The sequence below is a fragment of the Bombina bombina genome, chromosome 6 (genome assembly GCF_027579735.1).
Source record: "Bombina bombina isolate aBomBom1 chromosome 6, aBomBom1.pri, whole genome shotgun sequence".
Classification (NCBI taxonomy): domain Eukaryota; kingdom Metazoa; phylum Chordata; class Amphibia; order Anura; family Bombinatoridae; genus Bombina; species Bombina bombina.
Window position 1 is genome coordinate 700968984 of NC_069504.1, and position 26455 is coordinate 700995438.

The window sequence follows — 26455 nt, forward strand, 5'->3', positions numbered from 1 at the left end:
AAGCGTTCAATCTCCATGCAGTCAGTCTCAGAGAAATTAGATTTGGATGATTGAAAGGACCTTGTATTAGCAGGTCTTGCCTCAGAGGTAGAGTCCATGGTGGACAGGACGACATGTCCACTAGGTCTGCATACCAGGTCCTGCGTGGCCACGCAGGCGCTATCAGAATCACCGATGCTCTCTCCTGTTTGATCTTGGCAATCAGTCGAGGGAGCAGAGGAAACGGTGGAAACACATAAGCCAGGTTGAAGAACCAAGGAGCTGCTAGAGCATCTATCAGCGTCGCTCCCGGGTCCCTGGACCTGGATCCGTAACGAGGAAGCTTGGCGTTCTGGCGAGACGCCATGAGATCCAGTTCTGGTTTGCCCCAACGATGGACCAGCTGAGCAAACACCTCCGGATGGAGTTCCCACTCCCCCGGATGAAAAGTCTGACGACTTAGAAAATCCGCCTCCCAGTTCTCCACGCCTGGGATGTGGATCGCTGACAAGTGGCAAGAGTGAGACTCTGCCCAGCGAATTATCTTTGAGACTTCTAACATCGCTAGGGAACTCCTGGTTCCCCCTTGATGGTTGATGTAAGCCACAGTCGTGATGTTGTCCGACTGAAATCTGATGAACCTCAGTGTTGCTAACTGAGGCCAAGCTAGAAGAGCATTGAATATTGCTCTTAACTCCAGAATATTTATTGGGAGGAGTTTCTCCTCCTGAGTCCACGATCCCTGAGCCTTCAGGGAGTTGCAGACTGCGCCCCAGCCTAGAAGGCTGGCATCTGTTGTTACAATCGTCCAATCTGGCCTGCGAAAGGTCATACCCTTGGACAGATGGACCCGAGATAGCCACCAGAGAAGAGAATCTCTGGTCTCTTGATCCAGATTTAGTAGAGGGGACAAATCTGAGTAATCCCCATTCCACTGACCTAGCATGCACAATTGCAGCGGTCTGAGATGCAGGCGCGCAAATGGCACTATGTCCATTGCCGCTACCATTAAGCCGATTACTTCCATGCACTGAGCCACTGACGGGCGTGGAATGGAGGACACGGCAAGCATTTAAAAGTTTTGATAACCTGGACTCCGTCAGGTAAATTTTCATTTCTACAGAATCTATCAGAGTCCCTAGGAAGGAGACTCTTGTGAGTGGCAATAGAGAACTCTTTTCCACGTTCACTTTCCACCCATGCGACCTCAGAAATGCCAGAACTATCTCTGTATGAGACTTGGCAATTTGAAAGCTTGACGCCTGTATCAGGATGTTGTCTAGATACGGAGCCACCGCTATACCTCGCGGTCTTAGACCCGCCAGAAGTGAGCCCAGAACCTTTGTAAAGATTCTCGGGGCCGTAGCCAACCCGAAGGGGAGAGCTACAAACTGGTAATGCCTGTCTAGAAAGGCAAATCTTAGGAACCGATGATGATCTTTGTGAATCGGTATGTGAAGGTAGGCATCCTTTAAGTCCACTGTGGTCATGTACTGACCCCTCTTGGATCATGGGTAGGATGGTCCGAATAGTTTCCATTTTGAATGATGGAACTCTTAGGAATTTGTTTAAGATCTTTAGGTCCAAGATTGGTCTGAAGGTTCCCTCTTTCTTGGGAACCACAAACAGATTTGAATAAAATCCCTGCCCTTGTTCCGTCCGCGGAACTGGGTGGATCACCCCCATTACTAGGAGGTCTTGTACACAGCTTAGGAATGCCTCTTTCTTTATCTGGTTTTCTGGTAACCTTGAAAGATGAAATCTCCCTTGAGGAGAAGCCTTGAAGTCCAGAAGATATCCCTGAGATATGATCTCCAACGCCCAGGGATCCTGGACATCTCTTGCCCACGCCTGGGCGAAGAGAGAAAGTCTGCCCCCCACTAGATCCGTTTTCGGATAGGGGGCCGTTCCTTCATGCTGTCTTGGGGGCAGTAGCAGGTTTTCTGGCCTGCTTGCCCTTGTTCCAGGACTGGTTAGGCTTCCAGTTCTGTCTGAAATGAGCAACAGTTCCTCCCTGTTTTGGAGCGGAGGAAGTTGATGCTGCTCCTGCCTTGAAATTTCGAAAGGCACGAAAATTAGACTGCTTGGCCTTTGGTTTGGCCCTGTCCTGAGGAAGGGTATGCCCCTTACCTCCAGTAATGTCAGCAATAATTTCCTTCAAGCCGGGCCCGAATAATGTCTGCCCCTTGAAAGGGATATTAAGTAATTTAGATTTAGAAGTTACGTCAGCTGACCAGGATTTAAGCCATAGCGCCCTACGTGCCTGGATGGCGAATCCGGAGTTCTTAGCCGTTAGTTTAGTCAAATGTACAATGGCATCAGAAACAAATGAGTTAGCTAGCTTAAGTGATTTAAGCTTGTCTATAATTTCATTCAATGGAGCTGTGTGAATGGCCTCTTCCAGAGACTCAAACCAAAATGCCGCAGAAGCAGTGACAGGCGCAATGCATGCAAGGGGCTGCAGGATAAAACCTTGTTGAACAAACATTTTCTTAAGGTAACCTAATTTTTTATCCATTGGATCCGAAAAAGCACAACTATCCTCAACCGGGATAGTGGTACGCTTTGCTAAAGTAGAAACTGCTCCCTCCACCTTAGGGACCGTCTGCCATAAGTCCCGTGTAGTGGCGTCTATTGGAAACATTTTTCTAAATATAGGAGGCGGGGAAAAGGGCACACCGGGTCTATCCCAATCCTTGCTAAGAATTTCTGTAAGCCTTTTAGGTATAGGGAAAACATCAGTACACACCGGTACCGCATAGTATCTATCCAGCCTACACAATTTCTCTGGAATTGCAACTGTGTTACAATCGTTCAGAGCAGCTAAAACCTCCCCAAGCAATACACGGAGGTTCTCAAGCTTAAATTTAAAATTAGAGATCTCTGAATCAGGTTTCCCCGGATCAGATCCGTCACCCACAGAATGAAGCTCTCTGTCCTCATGTTCTGCAAACTGCGACGCAGTATCAGACATGGCTCTTACAGCACCAGCGCGCTCTGCATCTCTCCTAATCCCAGAGCTATCGCGCTTGCCTCTCAATTCTGGCAATCTAGATAATACTTCTGACAGGGTATTATTCATGATTGTAGCCATGTCCTGTAAAGTAATTTCTATGGGCGTCTCTGATGCACTTGGCGCCATAATAGCATGCGCCCCCTGAGCGGGAGGCGAAGTTACTGACACGTGAGGAGAGTTAGTCGGCATAACTTCCCCCTCGTCGTCTGGTGATAATTCTTTTATAGATAAAGACTGACCTTTATTATTTAAAGTGAAATCAATACATTTAGTACACATATTCCTATGGGGCTCCACACTTGCTTTCAAACATAATGAACAAGTAGATTCATCTATGTCAGACATGTTTAAACAGACTAGCAATAAGACTGGCAAGCTTGAAAAACACTTCACAATAAGTTTACAAGCAATATAAACAACGCTACTGCGCCTTTAAGAAGCACAAAACCTGTCTCAAGTTGAAATAACAATGAACCAAAGCAGTTATACCAACCAAATTTTCACAGTAAGTGTAGTAAGTCAGCAGAGCATTGCACCCACTTGCAAATGGATGATTAACCCCTTAATACCCAAAACGGATAAACAATAGAGAAAAACGTTTTTTAAAACAGTCAAACACACTGTCACAGCTCTGCTGTGACTGATTACCTCCCTCAATACGACTTTTGAAGTCTTTTGAGCCCTCTAGAGAAGTCCTGGATCATGCAGGAAGAAGCAGGAAGACTGAGTCAAAATTTTTACTGCGCAAAAAAGCGCTAAAATAGGCCCCTCCCACTCATATTACAACAGTGGGAAGCCTCAGTTAACTGTTTCTATGCAGAAATTAAGCCAGCCATGTGGAAAAATTATGCCCCAATAAGTTTTATCACCAAATGTACGTTAAAAAACGATTAAACATGCCAGCAAACGTTTTAAAACACATTTTTTTTTTTTTTGAAGAGTATATACCTCTATTAATAAGCCTGATACCAGTCGCTTCTACTGCATTTAAGGCTTTACTTATATCTTTATTAATAAGCCTGATACCAGTCGCTTTCACTGCATTTAAGGCTTTACTTACATCTTTATTAATAAGCCTGATACCAGTCGCTTCCACTGCATTTAAGGCTTTACTTACATCTTTATTAATAAGCCTGATACCAGTCGCTTTCACTGCATTTAAGGCTTTACTTACATTACTTCGGTATCAGCAGCATTTTCTTAGTCAATTCCATTCCTCAGAAAAATATTTTACTGCACATACCTTAGTTGCAGGAAACCTGCACGCCATTCCCTTTCTGAAGTTACCTCACTCCTCAGAATGTGTGAGAACAGCAAGTGGATCTTAGTTACTTCTGCTAAGATCATAGAAAACGCAGGCAGATTCTTCTTCCAAATACTGCCTGAGAAAAAACAGCACACTCCGGTGCCATTTAAAAATAACAAACTTTTGATTGAAGAAATAAACTAAGTATAAAACACCACAGTCCTCTCACGACCTCCTATCTAGTTGAGGGTTGCAAGAGAATGACTGGATATGACATGTGAGGGGAGGAGCTATATAGCAGCTCTGCTGTGGGTGATCCTCTTGCAACTTCCTGTTGGGAAGGGAATATATCCCACAAGTAATGGATGATCCGTGGACTGGATACACTTAACAAGAGAAATATCTTCTCTCTCTTTATAGTTTGGAATATAATCCCGTATGCAACCTTAGGCAGGGTAGAACAAATCTCAAGAAAAAAATAATATTACTGGAACAAATAATTAAAGGGACATGAAACCCAAAATCTTTCTTTCATGATTCAGATAGAACATACAATTTTAAACAACTTTCCACTGCGATTTCAAACCGTGATTAATCGCTGCAATTTAAAAAACGCAAGAGTATGTGATTTTAAGCCCCGTCACCTATGACGAACAGGAGGGCTAGCTGTAACTGTTCATTGCGCGCAGGCTTCTGTAGGGAAAGGAGGAGGGGGTGGGGGGAGTAGAGAGGAGCAATTTTTTTTCCCCGTTTCTGCTTGATCTCCTGGGACTTCCTATAGTGGAAGTTTGCAGGAACCTAGTAATGCACAACAAAACAGGTAATATATCTTTTATATATATAAAAAAAAAACTCACATTGATGATTACCTCGCAATTGCATTGATGAACTGCTACTGCCGCACATTTAAATGTGCAAGTGGTTGCAGATAGCAGGCGGCCAGCCTCTTAATGGAAAATACATTTCACAGATGTGACAGGCATATCTCTGTTCCATGTAACAACTTGTTTCCATCCTACTTACACACATCTCACTGAGACCTCTCAACACGCAGCCGCTGCCACGTCATCACTGTAACTTGCCCCCTCGAGTGTGGTAGTAACCAGCCAAGCTGTCATAACATTGTGTTGGCATCCGGCATTTTCTGGCATCACTGGACACCAATCCTGATGTACTTTGAGCTGAGGCCGGGTACAGAAGCTGCACCACATTCGATGGGGCTCACACCATTTACAGGCAGCGTGAGAAGAGGTCTCAGTGACATGTCATGAGTGGAAGCAGGGCATGGAAATTAGCTGTTACATTGGTCTGAGGATATGCCTGTCACACAGAAGCTTATGGGATCAAATGTTGGAGATGCACCTAGTTTCAAGTAATCACTGCAGACACCAATGAATTTTTAAATGGATTTGTGCATTAAAAAAAGAGCAAAGGGTTGGATCACAGAATACATTTATATTGCAACATACTCTCTGGTCTTAATAAAGTAGATTTATTTAGCGACGTTTCCGGGAATGCTCCCCTTCATCAGACCAATGTTATATACAGTGAGTCAAACATTTATACCCCCACATTAGACCCTCCCCCTGTGAAAAAAACACCAAGAATTGTTGCCTAGACAACCAATACTTGGTAAACAACCCAGTGCTATTATACAATAAAAATTACATATACATAACATAGTGTATATACAAAGTGGCAAGTAAACAAATAAACAAATAGAGCAGCTTAACCATATATGTAGTTCTAATAGATCGTAGCAGTATGCATTATAGAATACCTATGTATCTCAGGGTGTAATATTAACGCTCTGCAACAGTAACAATAATTGCATCGGCCACATAGAGACATAAAAGCAGGCAACAGTCATAATACGTATAAATAGCAAGGCATACATGAAATCAATGTAGAACATGTCCATATATTACATAGAATGCAAGAGGTGCTCTAAACACTACGTATGGGCTGGAGCCAATAATAGCAGTAATATCTGATAGCACACCATGTAACCCGCATGGTATATAGTGTTCATGTGGGACCACCCCCTCCCCTGAGGTGTAGCCGTGTAATAGGTAGCAAGGGGCAAGCCCCTATGGGTATCGGCATAACACTAAGGAGTACATAAGTGTATAGCTGTCTATACTATAGAGATCACTAGCATCCATTCAGGATAGTAAGCTGTAGAATGTAGTGCATAATAAACATAGCGGTATATAGAGTATATATAATAGGTCATCCCAAACTTGTGTGAAGTAAAAGCAGAGAACCTAACTGCCCTGTAGGGACCTCACAGGCATTGTGCCAAGATAAGGGAATAGGGGTCCCCTAAGCCAAGAACTATACGGCCAACACAGTTAGGTGTACATATCAGCAAATAATAGCAAAGGTCCAAACGGATAGTTGGACCGAAAAAATTACCATCCAGCTACGAGAATATAACAATGCGTTAGTGGCTTTTAAGAATAAGAAACTTGGCTACGTGACCGAGGACTATAAAGAAAAGCAGGTCTACAGGGGGACCCTCAGACCTGAAGAGAGGGCATATTACTAACCCAGACGACAGCAACGGTATAGGACATATACCCATCAACAACTGAACACTGTGGACACGAGCTCTGGCTCCGATTCTGATGGTACAGTGAACCAAAGACATGAACAGGAAAACACCAGTGTAGCCCAGCCTTTTTTAGGGATTACTAACCGCTCAAGAGGCAGAGGCGAAGACCACATACCCGGAGGGGCGGTATATGGAAGAAGAGCCCCGTTCCAAGGCAGAAGGAGGAGGAGGTGATGGTCAACCTAAGCAAGCACACTCTGAATGAGCATGAGCGAAGGGTTCTAAACAAAGGACTGTCCTTCTTCCCCCACTAAGGTGGCCAACAACTTTTCTACTTACATTGACACTATGCGCTTTCAGAGGTAGCTGAAGCTTGGCGACTTTTTTCAGGACAAGACACTTGAAGACACCAAACACCGCTTCAAGAAACTCAGCAACTTCGACCCACCAACTACTAACCCAAGTATCCGAACATATACAAGAATTGTTCAACAGAAAGTGGGTGAAGGGGGTTCCCCCAGATCCAAAAACAACATGACTTCTAGTGACTGGGAAGTTATACACGCTCTGATGGCAGATACCTCTATTGTCATACGCCCGGCGGACAAGGGCAGAGCAATAGTTCTACAGGACTACAAGAGTGAAATAGAGAACCAACTGGCTGAAATCACGACCTACAAGATTCTCCCCTGTGACCCTACTCTTACATACAAATTAAGAATAGACACAGTGATAGAACATGCTGCACAGATGAACTGGATCAACTACACACTACGCGACCGGTTGATTACTCAGTATCCCATCAGACCAAAACTGTACACACTCCCTAAAATATACAAACACCTCAACCCACCCCCTGGAAGATCAATTGTCTCAGCTCGTGGATCATTACTCCAACCCCTGGCAACCTATATGGACTCCCTAATACAGCCGATGTTATTGAATATGAGATCCTATCTACGTTACTCATCAGCACTTATCACCCTTCTGAATAAATTGACCGATGTACAACCTGAGGACGTGCTTAACAGCATGGATGTAACAAGCCTTTATCACGATCATCCCTCACGAATTGGGCATGGAAATAGTTGCACTATGGGTGAACCGATATCCCTATGTGGGACCACCTACTGGATTTATTATTGAACTGCTGTTCATGTGTCTTAAACTGAACTATTTAAAGTTTGAGAAAAGGTTCTATCTACAGATTATGGACACTGCAATTGGCTCAAAAATGGCTCCTGCCTTTGCGAACCTGTTCATGGAGCACGTAGAGGTGAACATATTTAAAGTATATGACCACAGCGAAGTACGTTTCTACAAACGGTATATTGACGACATCATCGTGATATGGCGTGGCACACTGGAGACGTTCCAAGAATGGACCAATACTCTTAATGACATTGGGGTACATGTTAAATTGAAGGCTGTCTCAAGCTATATATAAGTGGATTTCCTGGATCTTAGAATCTTCAAAGACGGGACTGGACTAGGCACTACCCTATTTAAGAAGGAGACAGACCGCAATACACTATTACATGCGTCCAGCTACCATCCGAGATCACTGATCAAAGCCATACCAAGGGCTCAGATGCTGAGAGTGATGTGGAACAACATCTGAAATACGACAGGATGCCCAGCTAGATGAAATGGAGACGAGGTTTAGGAACAGAGGGTACAACAGTAAAGTGATCAAGGAAGCTAGACTGCACCTGAACACCAACTATACCGACAAGCCGGATACCCAAAAAAGGATCAATTTCACCACTACCTATACCCCCAACACTAGAACACTGGGGACGACCCTGAAGGATAAATGGGACATTCTGGAAAGTGATGGATCACTCCCATACAAAGGCTATGGACCACCGAGGATAGGCTACAAATGAGGAAGAAACCTGAAGGACATGCTGATGAGGAAAGATCCTATCCACAGCTACAGTAAGGTAACAACCACCACTAAAAAGGGATCTTACAAGTGCCCTAGCTGTGTCACATGTAATGCCATGCTACAAGGTAGTCATTTCCAGAACCCCAACACTAATGAGAGATTCAAAATCAAACACTCTCTCACATACACTAAATTTGTGATCTACATGCTGAATTGCAATTGAGGCCTATTTTATCTAGGCAAGACCACAGATGATATTAAAAAACGGATGGCTAACCATAGAAGTGCCATACGTACAGCAATTGACAAAGGTAAAAGTGAACAGCCTGTGGCCAGACATTTTATGGGAAAAGGCCACACAGTGTCAGACCTTAGGTTCACACTGATCGACCGCGTCCCACCACATGTCCGTGGAGGAGATAGGGGCAAACTGCTATTACAGAAAGAGGCTGAGTGGATCGACAGACTGGACACTGTACACCCCAGGGACCTTAATATGGGCATTGATTGACATTGTAAAATGACAAATGACATTGTGACTTTCTGTATGAGCCTATTGGGCTGCACGATATGACCATTACTCCCTTAAGGACAATGTGTCACTATTACAGTGTATACGGTTTCCATTTATTTGAGTGCATTGTGTTGAGTACGTTTTTGAATATATTTATACTTATTATGGGGGGTCCCCTTTCCCATACAGAACTGCCCACAATATTATGTTCCATGACTGGCTCCTGTGCACTACATATTCTCCACTAATTAGCCACATCCTGTGGCTGACATACTTCTGGTGTAAAGCCCATTTGAATGGTTTACTAGCCAGGCAGCTGCGGCCCTTAATATGTTAGTTTCCCTTCTTAATATGGTGATGTTTGACCCCTGTTTGCAGCTTTTTGATTTCTCACATGGGGGCTCGCTCCCTCCTTCCCTACTATGACTCAGCACTGGTAGATACCTTTTGCTATTTGCTGATATGTACACCTAACTGTGTTGGCTGTATAGTTCTTGGCTTAGGGGACACATTTCCCCTATTCCCTCATCTTGGCACAATGCCTGCGAGGTCCCTACAGGGCAGTTAGGTTCTCTGCTTTTACTTCATAAAAGTTTGGGATGACCTATTACATACACTCTAGAGCCTTTTTATACCCCTATGTTTATTATGCACTACATTCTACTGCTTACTATCCTGAATGGATGCTAGTGATCTGTATAGTGTAGACCGCTATACACTTATATACTCCTTAGTGTTATGCCGATAGCCATAGGGGCTTGCCCCTTGCTACCTATCACTCGGCTACACCTCAGGGGAGGGGGCAGTCTCTAACCAGCAATACGCATGCGCACTTAGGCATGGACTCATGACAGTACTTAGTGGTCCCCTTACTGCCCGGGATGTAAATTTAGCAAGCAATGACACTATTCTCTGTTTGTGGCGCTGAGTACAGAGAATCCTGCTGCACATCACTAAGATAAATGGCACCTATATTGCGATATCACTGTTCAGCATACTTTGCATTTGTACTCCGGGCTCCGGAGTTTGATTTGCACATATGAGTTCTGATATTTTGGGAAACCAGTGAATACTCCCTTTATGATCGCACATTTAGCTTACGCTGCTGATCCAGGAGTGGCCCACATGAACACTATATACCATGCAGGTTACATGGTTTGCTATCAGATATTACTGCCATTATTGGCTCCGGCCCATACGTAGTGTTTAGAGTACCTCCTGCATTCTATGTAATATATGGACATGTTCAACATTGATTTCATGTATGCCTTGCTATCTATACGTATTATGACTGTTTGTTGCCTGCTTTTATGTCTCTATGTGGCCGATACAGTTATTGTTACTGTTGCAGAAGTGTGGCTACATTAACTTTGAGCGTTAATATTACACCCTGAGATACATAGGTACTTTATACTGCTACGATCTATTAGAACTACATATATGGTTAAATTGAAGGTAAACTTTGGTGAATGAAAGCCCGTTTTTTAAAAATACTATTAAAAACAGTAGCACTTTCATTCATTAAAGTTTACAAACTTACCTTTTTTTCTTTTCACAGCTACAGCAGCTTTCCCCTCCTGGAAATCCTCTCTTCACACGTCAGCAATGACTAATCCGGCTTCCTCCAATCACGGCTTTCCTCCCAGGGTGGTTATTGCCTGAGGCCATGCTGTGATTGGAGGAAGCCAGATTAGTCATTGCTGAGGTGTGAAGAGAGGATTTCCAGGAGGGGGAAGCTGCTCTGGCTGTGAGAAAAACAAAGGTAAGTTTTTAATCAAAACGGCTGATTTGTATACTTTGATGAATGAAAGTGCCCCTGTTTTTAATATATATATGTACATATATATATATATATATATATATATATATATATATATATATATATATATATATATATATATATATATATATATACATATATATATACATATATATATACATATATATACATATATATATGTGTATTTTTAAAAAACGGACTTTCATTCATCAAAGTTTACCTTCACTTTAAGCTGCTCTATTTGTTTATTTGTTTACTTGCCACTTTGTATATATGTTATGTATATGTAATTTTTATTGTATAATACCACTGGATTGTTTACCAAGTATTGGTTGTCTAGGCAACAATTCTTGGTGTTTTTTCACAGGGGGAGGGTCTAATGTGGGCGTATAAATGTTTGAATCACTGTATGTAACATTGGTCTGATGAAGGGAAGCATTCCCCGAAACATCACTAAATAAATCTACTTTATTAAGACCAGAGAGCTGTCTCCTGCTTGCTATATCTTACCCGTATTCCAGCACCCTGGCATTTGAAGGACTGTTTGTGAGAGTGCACCTGTCTCATATATTATAATATATAATATATATATATATTTTTTTTTTTCACATATATATATTCAGACACACACACTATCTCACAAAAGTGAGTACACCCTTAACATTTTTGTAAATATTTTATTACATCTTTTCATGTGACAACACTGAAGAAATGACACTTTGGTACAATGTAAAAGTAGTGAGTGTACAGCCTGTATAAGTGTAAATTTGCTGTCCCCTCAAAAAAACTAAAAAAACACAGCCATTAAATGTCTAAACCGTTGGCAACAAAAGTGAGTACACCCCTAAGTGGAAATATCCAAATTGGGCCCAATTAGCCATTCTCTCTCCCCGGTGACATTTGACTCGTTAGTTTTACAAGGTCTCTGGTGTGAATAGGAAGCAGGTGTGTTAAATTTGGCGTTATCGCTCTCACACACACTCATACTGGTCACTGGAAGTTCAACATGGCACCTCATGGCAAAGAACTCTCTGGGGATCTGAAAAAAAGAATTGTTGCTCTACATAAAGATGGCCTAGGCTATAAGAAGGAACTGAGCTGCAGTACGGTGGGCAAGACCATACAGCGGTTTCACAGGACAGGTTCCACTCAGAACAGGCCTCGCCATGGTCGACCAAAGAAGTTGAGTGCACATGCTCAGAATCATATCCAGAGGTTGTCTTTGGGAAATAGACGTATGAGTGCTGCCAGCATTGCTGCAGAAGTTGAAGAGGTGGGGGGTCAGCCTGTCAGTGCTCAGACCATACGCCATACACTGCATCAAATTGGTCTGCATGGCTGTCGTCCCAGAAGGAAGCCTCCTCTAAAGATGATGCACAAGAAAGCCTGCAAACAGTTTGCTGAAGACAACCAGACTAAGGACATGGATTACTGGAACCATGACCTGTTGTCCGAATAGACCAAGATAAACTTATTTGGTTCAGATGCTGTCAAGCGTGTGTGGCAACAACCAGGTGAGTAGTACAAAGACATTTGTGTCATGCCTACAGTCAAGCATGGTGGTTGAGTGTCATGGTCTGGGCCTGCATGAGTGCTACCGGCACTGGGGAGCTACAGCTCATTGAAGGAACCATGAACGCCAACATGTACTGTGACATACTGAAGCAGAGCTTCAGAGACTGGGCCGCAGGGCCGTATTCCAACATAACGACCCCAAACGCACTTCCAAGACGACCACTGCCTTGCTAAAGAAGCTGAGGGTAAAGGTGATGGACTGGCCAAGCATGTCTCCAGACCTAAACCCTATTGAGCATCTGTGGGGCATCCTCAAAAGGAAGGTGGAGGAGCACAAGGTCTCTAACATCCACCAGCTCTGTGATGTCGTCATGGAGGAGTGGAAGAGGACTCCAGTGGCAACCTGTGAAGCTCTGGTGAACTCCATGCCCAAGAGGGTTAAGGCAGTGCTGAAAAATAATGGTGGCCACACAAAATATTGACACTTTGGGCCCAATTTGGACATTTCCACTTAGTGGTGTATTCACTTTTGTTGTCAACGGTTTAGACATTAAAGGCTGTGAGTCGAGTTATTTTGTGGGGACAGCAAATTTAATATGTTGTACCGGCTGTACACTCACTACTTTACATTGTAGCAAAGTGTCCTTTCTTCAGTGTTGACACATGAAAAGATATAATAAAATATTTACAAAAATGTGAGGGGTATACTGACTTTTGTGAGATACAGTATATACAGTATATATATATATATATATATATATATATATATATATATATATATATATATATATATATATATATATATATATATATATATATATATATATATATATATATATATATATATATATATATATATATAACAACATTTTAAATTAGGGGGAGATAAAAGGCGAGTTTAAAATCCTCCACTACGCACAAAATATAGAAAAAATAACTCATTGTGTAGTTCATTAACAAATCTAGACAGACCCAGAGGCTTGTTTTCCCGCAGAAAACCTCTGAATTACATTGTTTCCAATGCAGCAAAGGATTCTGGGTAAGATATGCAAATTAAGTACACAATGACACACCTTTTTACTTCAGTCTGCTTTTCAGCAGGTTCCCTTTACGCCAAAGTATCGCTGTTCACACAGCTTATAAACTTAGCAAGGGTTAGTGCAGTGATTCATAACCATCCCAGGACAGACTGTTTCGTGGTTTTTGCCACTCATCAGCTGGGAGAAGGTTAGAATCACTGCTGGGTGAAGTTGATTCCAGGCAGAATACAACAACATTTTAAATTAGGGGGAGATAAAAGGCGAGTTTAAAATCCTCCACTACGCACAAAATATAGAAAAAATAACTCATTGTGTAGTTCATTAACAAATCTAGACAGACCCAGAGGCTTGTTTTCCCGCAGAAAACCTCTGAATTACATTGTTTCCAATGCAGCAAAGGATTCTGGGTAAGATATGCAAATTAAGTACACAATGACACACCTTTTTACTTCAGTCTGCTTTTCAGCAGGTTCCCTTTACGCCAAAGTATCGCTGTTAACACAGCTTATAAACTTAGCAAGGGTAAACCCAGCAGTGATTCTAACCTTCTCCCAGCTGATGAGTGGCAAAAACCACGAAACAGTCTGTCCTGGGATGGTTATGAATCACTGCACTAACCCTTGCTAAGTTTATCCTTGATCCTTGATAAAGCTTATTGCGAAACGTACGTTGGATTTACCGTTCTCTGGCGCCTTCCCAAGTACCTGCACACCAATAAGAAGAGCAACAGTTACTGGACTTTCTGGGGGAGGTTGTGTGGTTCAGTTTCTACACTCCTTACCACGGTTTCTAGTATTCTGTTAAGCTCATATTGAGCAATTACTATACTGTATTGCCTAAACTTATTACAAAAGGTGTTGATAGCAGGTCTGGTGACGCTATTTTATATATTTTATATATTATGTTTTAATAAATTCATTTATCTGAACAACTGGTACAAGAATCTGTTTACCCAACAGTATAAAAGTGGGTGTGCGCTTCTACCTGAGCTTGGTTATAGCTCCACCGCATGTGAGTAACCATTTGCACAGACACAAGTTTTGTATTGCAACAAAGTTACAGAATTACACTATGTGGCATATTTCTTCTTTTTCATGAGGATCAAGAGAGACCACACAGAAGACTGAAGAGTGCCAGGAAGAGTATACATATCCTTATATGAACTCTATATTAATAAATTTTATGGTTTAACATATATAAGTGGCACCATATATATAGTATTATTATATTTTTTTGTGTTTATCTTATCTTATCACATTTATTTAATTTATTTTCCTTCTTTTGTGATATTTTGGTACTTGTTATCACACAGCTTATAAACTTAGCAAGGGTTAGTGCAGTGATTCATAACCATCCCAGGACAGACTGTTTCGTGGTTTTTGCCACTCATCAGCTGGGAGAAGGTTAGAATCACTGCTGGGTGAAGTTGATTCCAGGCAGAATACAACAACATTTTAAATTAGGGGGAGATAAAAGGCGAGTTTAAAATCCTCCACTACGCACAAAATATAGAAAAAATAACTCATTGTGTAGTTCATTAACAAATCTAGACAGACCCAGAGGCTTGTTTTCCCGCAGAAAACCTCTGAATTACATTGTTTCCAATGCAGCAAAGGATTCTGGGTAAGATATGCAAATTAAGTACACAATGACACACCTTTTTACTTCAGTCTGCTTTTCAGCAGGTTCCCTTTACGCCAAAGTATCGCTGTTCACACAGCTTATAAACTTAGCAAGGGTAAACCCAGCAGTGATTCTAACCTTCTCCCAGCTGATGAGTGGCAAAAACCACGAAACAGTCTGTCCTGGGATGGTTATGAATCACTGCACTAACCCTTGCTAAGTTTATAAGCTGTGTGAACAGCGATACTTTGGCGTAAAGGGAACCTGCTGAAAAGCAGACTGAAGTAAAAAGGTGTGTAATTGTGTACTTAATTTGCATATCTTACCCAGAATCCTTTGCTGCATTGGAAACAATGTAATTCAGAGGTTTTCTGCGGGAAAACAAGCCTCTGGGTCTGTCTAGATTTGTTAATGAACTACACAATGAGTTATTTTTTATATATTAATTATGATGCAATACAAATGTATATTATGATCCAACCCTTTGCTCTTTTTTAATGCACAAATCCATTAAAGGTGTTAGTCATTTATAACAAAATCGCGATTTTCATTTTTGCCCATATCGCATAGCCCTACTTTTCAGTTTACTTTGATTAACAAATTTGCTTTGTTCTCTTGGTATCATTTGTTGAAGGAACAGCAATGCCCTACTGGTTGCTAACTGAACACAGGTGAGCCAATGACAATTGGTATAAATATGCAATCACCAATCAGCAGCTAGAATCTAGGTTCTTTGCTGCTCCTGAGTTTTCCTAGATAAACCTTTCAGCAAAGGAAAACAAGAGAAGGAAGCAAATTAAATAATAGAAGTAAATTAGAAAGTTGTTTAAAATTGTATGTTCTGTCTAAATCATGAATGTCTAATTATGACTTTACTGCCCCCCTTTAACAACATTGCGATTATACTGTGACTGGTATATCTCCAAAGTCTGTCTTTTTGGAGGAACAATGATAGGTCTTTTACCAGTAATAGCAAGTAAAAATGATCCAGACTCTAATGCAGTTAAAACAAAGAAAAAACAGAATTTATGCTTACCTGATAAATTACTTTCTCTTGTGGTGTATCCAGTCCATGGATTCATCCTTTACTTGTGGGATATTCTCCTTCCTAACAGGAAGTGGCAAAGAGAGCACACAGCAGAGCTGTCCATATAGCTCCCCCTCTAGCTCCACCCCCCAGTCATTCGACCGGAGGTTAGGAAGAAAAAGGAGAAACCATAGGGTGCAGTGGTGACTGTAGTTTAGACTAAAAATCTACCTGACTAAGAGCCAAGACGGGCCATGGACTGGATATACCACAAGAGAAAGTAATTTATCAGGTAAGCATAAATTCTGTTTTCTCTTGTAAGGTGTATCCAGTCCACGGATTCATCCTTTACTTGTGGGATACCAATACCAAAGCTTTAGGACACGGATGAAGGGAGGGAACAAGACAGGTACCTTAAACGGAAGGCACCACTGCTTGTAAAACCTCCCAAAAATAGCCTCCGAAGAAGCAAAAGTATCGAATTTGTAAAATTTGGAAAAATATGCAGCGAAGACCAAGTCGCTGCCTTACAAATCTGTTCAACAGAAGCCTCATTCTTAAAAGCCCATGTGGAAGCCACTGCTCTGGTAGAATGAGCAGTAATTGTTTCAGGAGGCTGCTGGCCAGCAGTCTAATAGGCCAAACGGATGATGCTTTTCAGCCAAAAGGAAAGAGAGGTAGCGGTCGCCTTCTGACCTCTCCTCTTACCAGAATAGATGACAAACAATGAAGTTGTTTGTCTGAAATCCTTAGTTGCTTGTAAATAGAACTTTAAAGCACGAACCACATCAAGATTGTGTAACAGACGTTCCTTCTTCGAAGAAGGATTAGGACACAGAGAAGGAACAACAATTTCCTGGTTAATATTCTTATTAGACACAACCTTAGGAAGAAAACCGGGTTTGGTACGCAAAACTACCTTATCTGCGTGGAACACCAAGTAAGGTGAGTCACACTGTAAAGCAGATAACTCTGAAACTCTTCGAGCAGAAGAGATAGCTACCAAAAACAAAACTTTCCAAGATAAAAGCTTAATATCTATGGAATGTAAAGGTTCAAACGGAACCCCTTGCAGAACTTAAAGAACTAAATTCAGACTCCATGGCGGAGCCACAGGTCTATAAACAGGCTTGATTCTGACTAAAGCCTGACTAAACGCCTGAACGTCTGGTACCTCTGCCAGACGTTTGTGTAAAAGAATTGACAAAGCAGATATCTGTCCTTTAAAGGAACTAGTTGATAATCCTTTCTCCAATCCTTCTTGGAGAAAGGACAATATCCTGGGAATCCTAATCTTACTCCATGAGTAACCCTTGGATTCGCACCAACAAAGATATTTTCGCCAAATCTTATGGTAGATTTTCCTGGTGACAGGCTTTCTAGCCTGAATCAGGGTATCGATAACCGACTCAGAGAAACCACGCTTAGATAGAATTAGGCGTTCAATCTCCAATCTCCAAGCAGTCAGACGCAGAGAAATTAGATTTGGATGTTTGAAAGGACCTTGAAGTAGAAGGTCCTGCCTCATTGGCAGAGTCCATGGTGGAACGGATGACATGTCCACTAGGTCTGCATACCAAGTCCTGCGTGGCCACGCAGGTGCTATTAGAATCACCGACGCCCTCTCCTGCTTGATTCTGGCAACCAGACGAGGAAGGAGAGGAAACAGTGGAAACACATAGGCCAGATTGAAGGACCAAGGCGCTGCTAGAGCATCTATCAACACCGCCTGGGGATCCCGGGACCTGGACCCATAAAGAGGAAGTTTGGCATTCTGATGGGACGCTATCAGATCCAATTCTGGAGTGCCCCATAGCCGAGTCAGCTGGGCAAATACCTCCGGTTGGAGTTCCCACTCCCCCAGATGAAAAGTCTGACGACTTAGAAAATCCGCTTCCCAGTTGTCTACTCCTGGGATGTGAATTGCTGAGAGGTGGCAAGAGTGAACCTCCGCCCACCTGATTATTTTGGTTACTTCCATCATTGCTAGGAGACTCCTTGTTCCCCCATGATGGTTGATGTAAGCTACAGTCGTGATGTTGTCCGACTGAAATCTGATGAATTTGGCCGCAGCTAGCTGAGGCCATGCCTGAAGAGCGTTGAATATCGCCCTCAGTTCCCGAATGTTTATCGGGAGAAGAGCTTCTTCCCGAGACCATAAGCCCTGAGCTTTCAGGGAGTCCCAGAGAGCACCCCAGCCCAACAGACTGGCGTCGGTCGTTAAAATGATCCACTCTGGTCTGCGGAAACACATTCCCTCAGACAGGTGATCCTGAGACAACCACCAGAGAAGAGAATCTCTGGTCCCCTGGTCCAACTGTATTTGAGGAGACAAATCTGCATAATCCCCATTCCACTGTTTGAGCATGCATAGTTGCAGTGGTCTGAGGTGTATCCGTGCAAAAGGGACTATGTCCATTGCCGCTACCATTATTCCGATTGTCTCCATGCACTGAGCTACAGACGGCCGAGGAATGGAATGAAGAGCTCGGCAAGTAGTTAAGAGTTTTAACTTTCTGACCTCCGTCAGAAATATTTTCATTTCTACCGAGTCTATTAGGGTTCCTAGGAATGGAACTCTTGTGAGGGGGGAGAGAGAGAACTCTTTTTGATGTTCACCTTCCACCCGTGAGACCTCAGAAAGGCCAATACAATTTCCGTGTGAGACTTGGCTCTTTGGAAAGTCGACGCCTGAATTAAGATGTCGTCTAGGTAAGGCGTCACTGCTATGCCCCGCGGTCTTAGAACCGCCAGAAGGGACCCTAGCACCTATGTGAAAATTCTGGGAGCAGTGGCCAACCCGAAATAAAGAGCCACGAACTGATAATGCTTGTCCAGAAAGGCGAACCTGAGGAACTGGTGATGATCTTTGTGGATAGGAATATGCAGATACGCATCCTTTAGATCCACGGTAGTCATAAATTGACCCTCCTGGATCATTGGTAATATTGTCCGAATGGTCTCCATCTTGAATGATGGGACTCTGAGGAATTTGTTTAGAATTTTGAGATCCAGGATTGGTCTGAAAGTTCCTTCTTTTTTGGGAACCACAAACAGGTTTGAGTAAAAACCCAGCCCTTGTTCCACAATTGGAACTGGGTGGATCACTCCCATTGTATGTAGGTCTTCTACGCAGCGTAAGAATGCCTCTTTCTTTGTCTGGTCTGTAGACAGATGAGAAATGTGGAACCTTCCCCTTGGAGGGGAGTCCTTGAATTATAGAAGATATCCCTGGGATACAATCTCTAAGGCCCAAGGATCGTGTACGTCTCTTGCCCAGGCCTGAGCGAAGAGAGAGAGTCTGCCCCCCACTAGATCCGGTCCCGGATCGGGGGCTACCCCTTCATGCTGTCTTGGAGGCAGCTGCAGGCTTCTTGGCCTGTTTACCCTTGTTCCAGCCCTGGTAAGGTTTCCAGGCTGCCCTGGCTTGTGAAGTGTTACCCTCTTGCTTTGCAGCAGGGGAGGATGAAGCGAGACCGCTCCTGAAATTTCGAAAGGAACGAAAATTATTTTGTTTGTTCTTTGTCTTAAAGGACTTGTCCTGAGGGAGAGCATGGCCTTTTCCCCCAGTGATTTCTGAGATAATCTTTCAATTCAGGCCCGAAAAGGGTCTTTCCTTTGAAAGGGATGTTCAGTAGTTTGGATTTTGACGACACATCGGCCGACCAGGACTTTAGCCATAGCGCCCTGCGCGCCAGACTGGCGAAACCTGAATTCTTTGCCGCTAACTTAGCTAGTTGGAAAGCGGCATCTGTGATAAAATAATTAGCCAGCTTAAGAGCCTTAATTCTGTCCATAATGTCCTCATATGAGGTCTCCGTCTGGAGCGCATCTTCCAGCGCCTCGAACCAGAAAGCAGCTGCAGTAGTTACAGGAACAATGCACGCTATAGGTTGGAGAAGAAAACCTTGATGAACAAAGATTTTCTTAAGCAAACCCTCTAATTTTTTATCCATAGGATCTTTAAAAGCACAACTGTCCTCAATTGGTATGATTGTGCATTTAGCAAGTGAAGAAACAGCCCCCTCCACCTTAGGGACCGTCTGCCACGAGTCCCGCGTGGTGTCAGATATGGGGAACATTTTCTTAAAAACAGGAGGGGGGACAAACGGAACACCTGGTCTATCCCACTCCCTAGTTACTATATCCGCGATCCTCTTAGGGACCGGGAACACATCAGTGTAAACAGGAACTTCTAGGTACTTGTCCATTTTACACAATTTCTCTGGAACCACCAAAGGGTCACAGTCATCCAGAGTAACTAATACCTCCCTGAGCAATAAGCGGAGGTGTTCTAGTTTAAATTTAAAAGCCAACGTATCAGAGTCTGTCTGAGGAGCAACCTTTCCCGAATCAGAAATTTCTCCCTCAGACAGCACATCCCTCGCCCCCATTTCAAAGCGTTGTGAGTGTATATCGGATACGGCTACTAAAGCGTCAGAATGCTCATAATCTGTTCTTAAAACAGAGCTATCACGCTTTGCAGGTAACACGGGCAGCTTAGATAAAAATACTGAGAGGGTATTATCCATAACTGCCGCCAAGTCTTGTAAGGTAAAAGAGTTAGACGCGCTAGAGGTGCTAGGTGTCGCTTGAGCGGGCGTAACTGGTTGTGACACTTGGGGAGAGGTCAACGGGCTAACCTCATTACCTTCTGTCTGAGAATCATCTTGGGCCACATTTTTAAGTGCAACAATATGGTCTTTAAAGTGTATAGACATATCAATACAAGTGGGACACATTTTGAGAGGGGGTTCCACCATGGCTTCTAAACACATTGAACAAGGATTTTCCTTGGTGTCAGACATGTTTAACAGACTAGTAGTAAGACAAACAGGCTTAGAAATCACTTTAATCAAGCAAAAACACACTTTGCAAAAAAACGCTACTGTGCCTTTAAGAGATAAAAAAGGCACACAATTTTCCAAAACAGTGAAAAATGCACCAAACTTTTTGAAATTTTCACAGTATGTACCTAAAGCATTGGTAAGATTGCACAACTAGCAAGAAAAACGATTAACCCCTTAATGCCCAAACCGGATCAATAGTAAGCTAACAGACCAGTTAAAACAACTTTAGCACCTTGCCACAGCTCTGCTGTGGCCCTACCTTCCCTTAGGAGTCAGATTTATGGGGAAAAAGCTTCTCATGGGTCCTCAAACTGTAGCAGGAGCCTCCATGTGAAAACAGCCTGAAGATCTAGTCAAACTAACTGCGCATCTGAGGCGCACAATTAGGCCCCTCCCACCTTACTCCGGTGCTGTGAGGCCTAAGAAAACACTCCTAAGAGTTATAATATTAGCCATGTGGGTAACAACCCCTGTAAGAAACCCAAAGGGACCTTCAAAGTGTCTCAAAAAAACGATATTTCTTAGTAAAAACCGTTTGCCATAAAAAAGTGTCAACTTGCCATAAAATAGTGTCAACCAGCATAAATTAGCCCCGTTATGTAAGCTTGTAATTCCATACTTAGTCTCTGAATAAAGCTTACCCTTCCCTCATGGGAATCTTATCAGTCCTTTTCTAGCATTATCACAGTCTTGTCTAGAAATAAATGACTGAACATACCTTATTGCAGCCTAACCTGCAAACCGTTCCCCCCAACTGAAGTTTTCTTGTACTCCTCAGTCCTGTGTGGGAACAGCAGTGGATTTTAGTTACAACATGCTAAAATCATCTTCCTCTCTGCAGAAATCTTCATCTCTTTTCTGCTGGAGAGTAAACAGTACACACCGGTACCATTTAAAATAAACTTTTGCTTGTAGAACAAAAACTACAAATCTAACACCACATTCACTTTACCCTTCCGAGAGGGACCCTATTGCTTAGAGCCGGCAAAGAGAATGACTGGGGGGTGGAGCTAGAGGGGGAGCTATATGGACAGCTCTGCTGTGTGCTCTCTTTGCAACTTCCTGTTAGGAAGGAGAATATCCCACAAGTAAAGGATGAATCCGTGGACTGGATACACCTTACAAGAGAAAATATAATCATGTTAAAATAAATATGCATTCTAGGGATCAGGATTTTTCAAGTACAGCTATGTTTGGGATGGAATAAAACTACAACCTTTTATTTTAAAACAAGTCAACTGTCCCAAATACATAAAACAGAAAAATATATATGAACAGGTATACTCAAAAATAAATGCTGAATAGCTAGTCCGTATGTAATGCCGGTCAGCTAAAACTTAGGGCACGATAATCTAAACATTTATGTTCAGTGAGATTATCTAAGAGGTTTTGCCAGTACTGCAGGGTCTCAAAGATTTTTTATAAAGGCATATTTTAGCCTATGAAGGGTTTATCCAGTTGTGAAGGAGACACACACGCACACACTGAAATATAAAATGCTCAAAGAAAGCCACAAGATTTTGCGGGATTTCTCTCCATGCCAACACGTTTTAGATCATCAACTCCTTAGTCTTTTCCGTCCACAAAGTCTTGATTGTCAATTTTAATTTAACCTTCAGTTTATCAAGTTGTTTCAAATCAATATGACAGAAATTAATTTTGATGAACAGCTTTAGATTGGTGCTGATGAAAAAGAATGCATTGTTGCTACATCTAGTTATCTTAAAGGGACACTGTACACTAGGTTTTTCTTTGCATAAATGTTTTGCAGATGATCCATTTATATACCCCATCTGGTAGTGTTTTTATAAAAAATTATATATTTGCTATTTTTTTTTTAAGAACATTGTGCCGATTTCCAGACTCCTAACCCAGCCCCACAGTGTCAGATGTATACACGCGTTTACAGACTCCTGCAGGCTCCTGTTTATGTTATCTGTCTTTTCATATGCAGTGGGTGTCCCAGACTACCTCATCAACCGTGCTAAACCGGGAGCTTCTAAGTGAGTTTTTAAAAGGTTTAATACTGGATTGTTAGATCAGTATCTGTGTATATTCTTCTTTATACTAGTATCTATTACATGGTTATATGAAAATTGGTGTATACTGTTCCTTTAACTTATTGATTTTGAGCTTAGTTATTATACTTTGTGCCAGAACATCAATTTCCAAATTTCTTTAAAAAATGTCAGGTATTAGAGTTTATGCTGCCAAAATAATATTCAGGTCTACTTTTTCCCTATACATACCCCTTCCTTTCTGCCCTGCAAGCCTCACGTTGTTCATCAAACTCGCCAAGGTCTCCTGGTTCATTTCCATCACACACATCTGCATCAAAATCATCCATTGCTGTCCCTGGTGCCTCCTCATAGTCATCTTCCACAACTTCTGCATTTATATCAAAAATGTGGTCGCTGCTCTTGAGTTTATCCATTAAGGAAGATGGTGTCTGCAAGGAAACAAGATATATCATAAATTGGCTTATTGGCCATTAGGATGGCAACACACACATAAAACAAAGCCTAAATCCCATATTTTTAGTTATGTAGACAACTCCTCCAGTCACAGACTGTCATTTTATTTAAATTGAAAAGCTCAGCATGTTTTTTTCTTTTCCACTAGGCTCTTAAATAGTAAATGTATTGACAACTTTTGGTCAACTGTATAAGTTCAACCAAGACTTGAAGCATGCAACCGTTAAAGAATAGTGTTCATAAAAGGAAGTAGTATTGCTTATGGTGTTCTAGTATCTTGAGAGAAGAAAATGACCAGGAAAAGACCAAATGTGTCTGTTTAGGCTCCCATACATTACCAACATACAACTGAATGTCATGTGTGCACACACTCATAGATGCAGTCCAAGATGGTGTTGTAAGTAACTTGCAAAAAACAAAAAAAACACAGGAGGCAAGCACAGACTGCAGAGAGGTATGCAAAGCCACCAAATACTCAGTGCCTTTTCCATTTTATGTGTTTGGCACATTGGTATTATAGTTACCTCATTAAGATCTTGGTCCCATTGAGTGAATCTGAATCCAGATAGGGAAGGGCAAAGAGGACGCTTCTCAACACACTGTGAAAGGAGAGCTGAAAAAACAAACAAAAACACATATAAAGAAAGTTAGTGGTTGCTTAGTAGGTTTACTTGCAAAATGTTACCTTGCTAGTTTGTTTTTTCACTGCATAAAAAAAAAACATTTTTTTTTTTAATATATGCTTACCTGATAAATTAATTTCTTTCACGATGGTGAGAGTCCCTAAGATCACCACATGTGGGATTACACTCCAGTCGATGAGGAGGCCAAAACACTCCTGCCAACTGTGTAAAGAAAGGGCGGGGGTTGTAAGCATACATTTTGTTTTCTTTCATAAGATGGTGTGGGTCTATAAGAAATCACATAGCAGGGGGTCGGAAAATCTTTTTAAAATCAAGGCCTTAAGCCAGGCAGCCTTAAGTGCCATCACTTTATGACCCTTGCAAGGTCTACAAAAAACTTATGAACAAAGAACTTAAAATCTCTTTGTGACTTCAGCATAGAATTTTAATGCTCCCACAACATTAAGGTTGTTAATAAGTCGCTCCTTAGAATTCCTAGACTCTGTTCTAGAAACCTGGACATGAAAAAGCAACCACAATTTTTTCATTAATAGTATCTATAAATGCTACCTTAGAAAGAAAAGAATAACGGATTAAAAAAAACAACCTTATCCTGATGAAAAATCAAGAAAGGGGGACTGCAAGATAAAGCCGAAAGCTTAGAAACTCTCCCGGCTAAAGAAATGGCTAGAAGAAAGAACATTCCAGGAAAAAAGTTGAAGGTCCAAACCATGCATAGTTTCAAAAGTAAAGTCTTGAAAAAACCCTCAAAAAACAGAATAAAAAAAGGAACATCAAACTCAAAATGTTTTCTTCATGGTTCAGAAAGAGCATACATTTTTTAAACAACTTTTTAATCTACTTTTATTATCAGTTGTGCTTCATTATCTTGGTATCCCTTATTTAAAGGAGCAGCAATGTCCTATTGGGAACAAGCTGAACACATTGGTAAAGACAATGAAAAGAGGCCTATATGAGCAGCCACCAATCAGTAGCTAGCACCCAGCTACTAAGCCTACTTAAGTATACTTTTCAACGAAGTATACCAAAAGAATTAAGAAATTACATAATAGACGTTAATTGGAAAGTGGATTAAAAAAAAAAAAGGTATGCTCTATTTAAATCATGAAAGAGTTTCATACACCTTTAAGATAACATGGAGGAGAAACTGGTCTGATTCTGAGCTAGGCATGAACACAGCTTTGGAGGTCAGGAATCGTGGCAATTTTCTTGTGATATAAAAACGGAAAGCTGATGCTTAAGAGAACTGGCAGATAAGCCTCTCTAGATCGTCTTGCTGATATATTCCAAAAGTAATCTCTACCAGAACACTTGGGGGGGGGGGGGGGGATTCCAGAGCCTATGATATATACACCTGGTCACAGGTTTTCTTGTTTGAATTAAAGTTTCAAATACTTCATCGGATAAACCTCTTTGGTGGCTTGGCGACTCAACGCTGTCCTAAATTTACAGTTTTGCAATCCTGATAGAAAGTACCTTCGCTCTCAAGAGTCGTTCTTTTAAGAGGAAGCTGCCAAGGTCATGAGATCTCTGGCAAGCCCCAGTGTCAAACAGTATGGTTGAAAACTTCCTGGTTCAGAGACCATTCCCCCAAATGAAGATATTGGTAACTGAGAAAATCCGCCTCCCAATTGTTTTCTCCTAGGATGTGAATGATCATGCATGGTGATGTTTGGACCATCTGAGAATGAGAAAAAAATGTATTCATCCCTAGGGAACTGCGCTTTCAACCATAATGATTAACAAAAGCCACTGCTGTGACATTGATTGGAAACAAAGAAAATAATCTTGCCTTTAAAATTAAGGAGGAGACAACTCCACAGTCTTCCCCTAGTGGAGTTATGTCTCCTCTTTAATTGCTTACTGAAATTTGGCCAATTACAACAATAAAAGGGAAACATAAGGGGGAAGGTGTTAGAGGGTCGCTACTTGGCAAGGTAAAGTGAAAAACAATCAATAGCATAATAGTGCTCTATACAAATTGACAAAGAAATACATTTCGAAAGAATAAGTGTATATTATATTTCTATTTCCCTTTAACAACAACAACAATAAATTGGACCTTGATGTGAGAGAAATAATGCTAATTCCCTTAAAGGACCACTCAGTGCAGTAGAATTATATAATTATCAAGTGCATAATAAAAAGACAATTTATCACTTACTCTAAATTTCTAAGTAGTATATTTGTTTCTGACAAATGTATTTTTTCTCCTATTTTCCAGTTCCCTGTATCATGTGACAGACATTAGCCAATCACAGACCAGTATACATATACCCTGTGAGCTTGTGTGCATGCT

The 26455-nt window shown here is 41.7% G+C and overlaps 1 protein-coding gene across 3 annotated transcripts in view; it reads right to left on the minus strand.

Annotated features, from left to right (window-relative positions):
* Positions 1-26455, minus strand: part of NCAPH (non-SMC condensin I complex subunit H) — a 132915-nt gene that overhangs the window by 47134 nt on the left and 59326 nt on the right. For all 3 annotated transcript variants that reach the window (XM_053717824.1, XM_053717822.1, XM_053717823.1), the window contains exons 8-9: positions 24037-24125; positions 23288-23487 (exon numbers count right to left, since the gene is read on the minus strand). In XM_053717824.1, coding sequence (XP_053573799.1) covers positions 23288-23487; positions 24037-24125 — 289 coding nt within the window. The remainder of the gene's footprint in view (positions 1-23287; positions 23488-24036; positions 24126-26455) is intronic.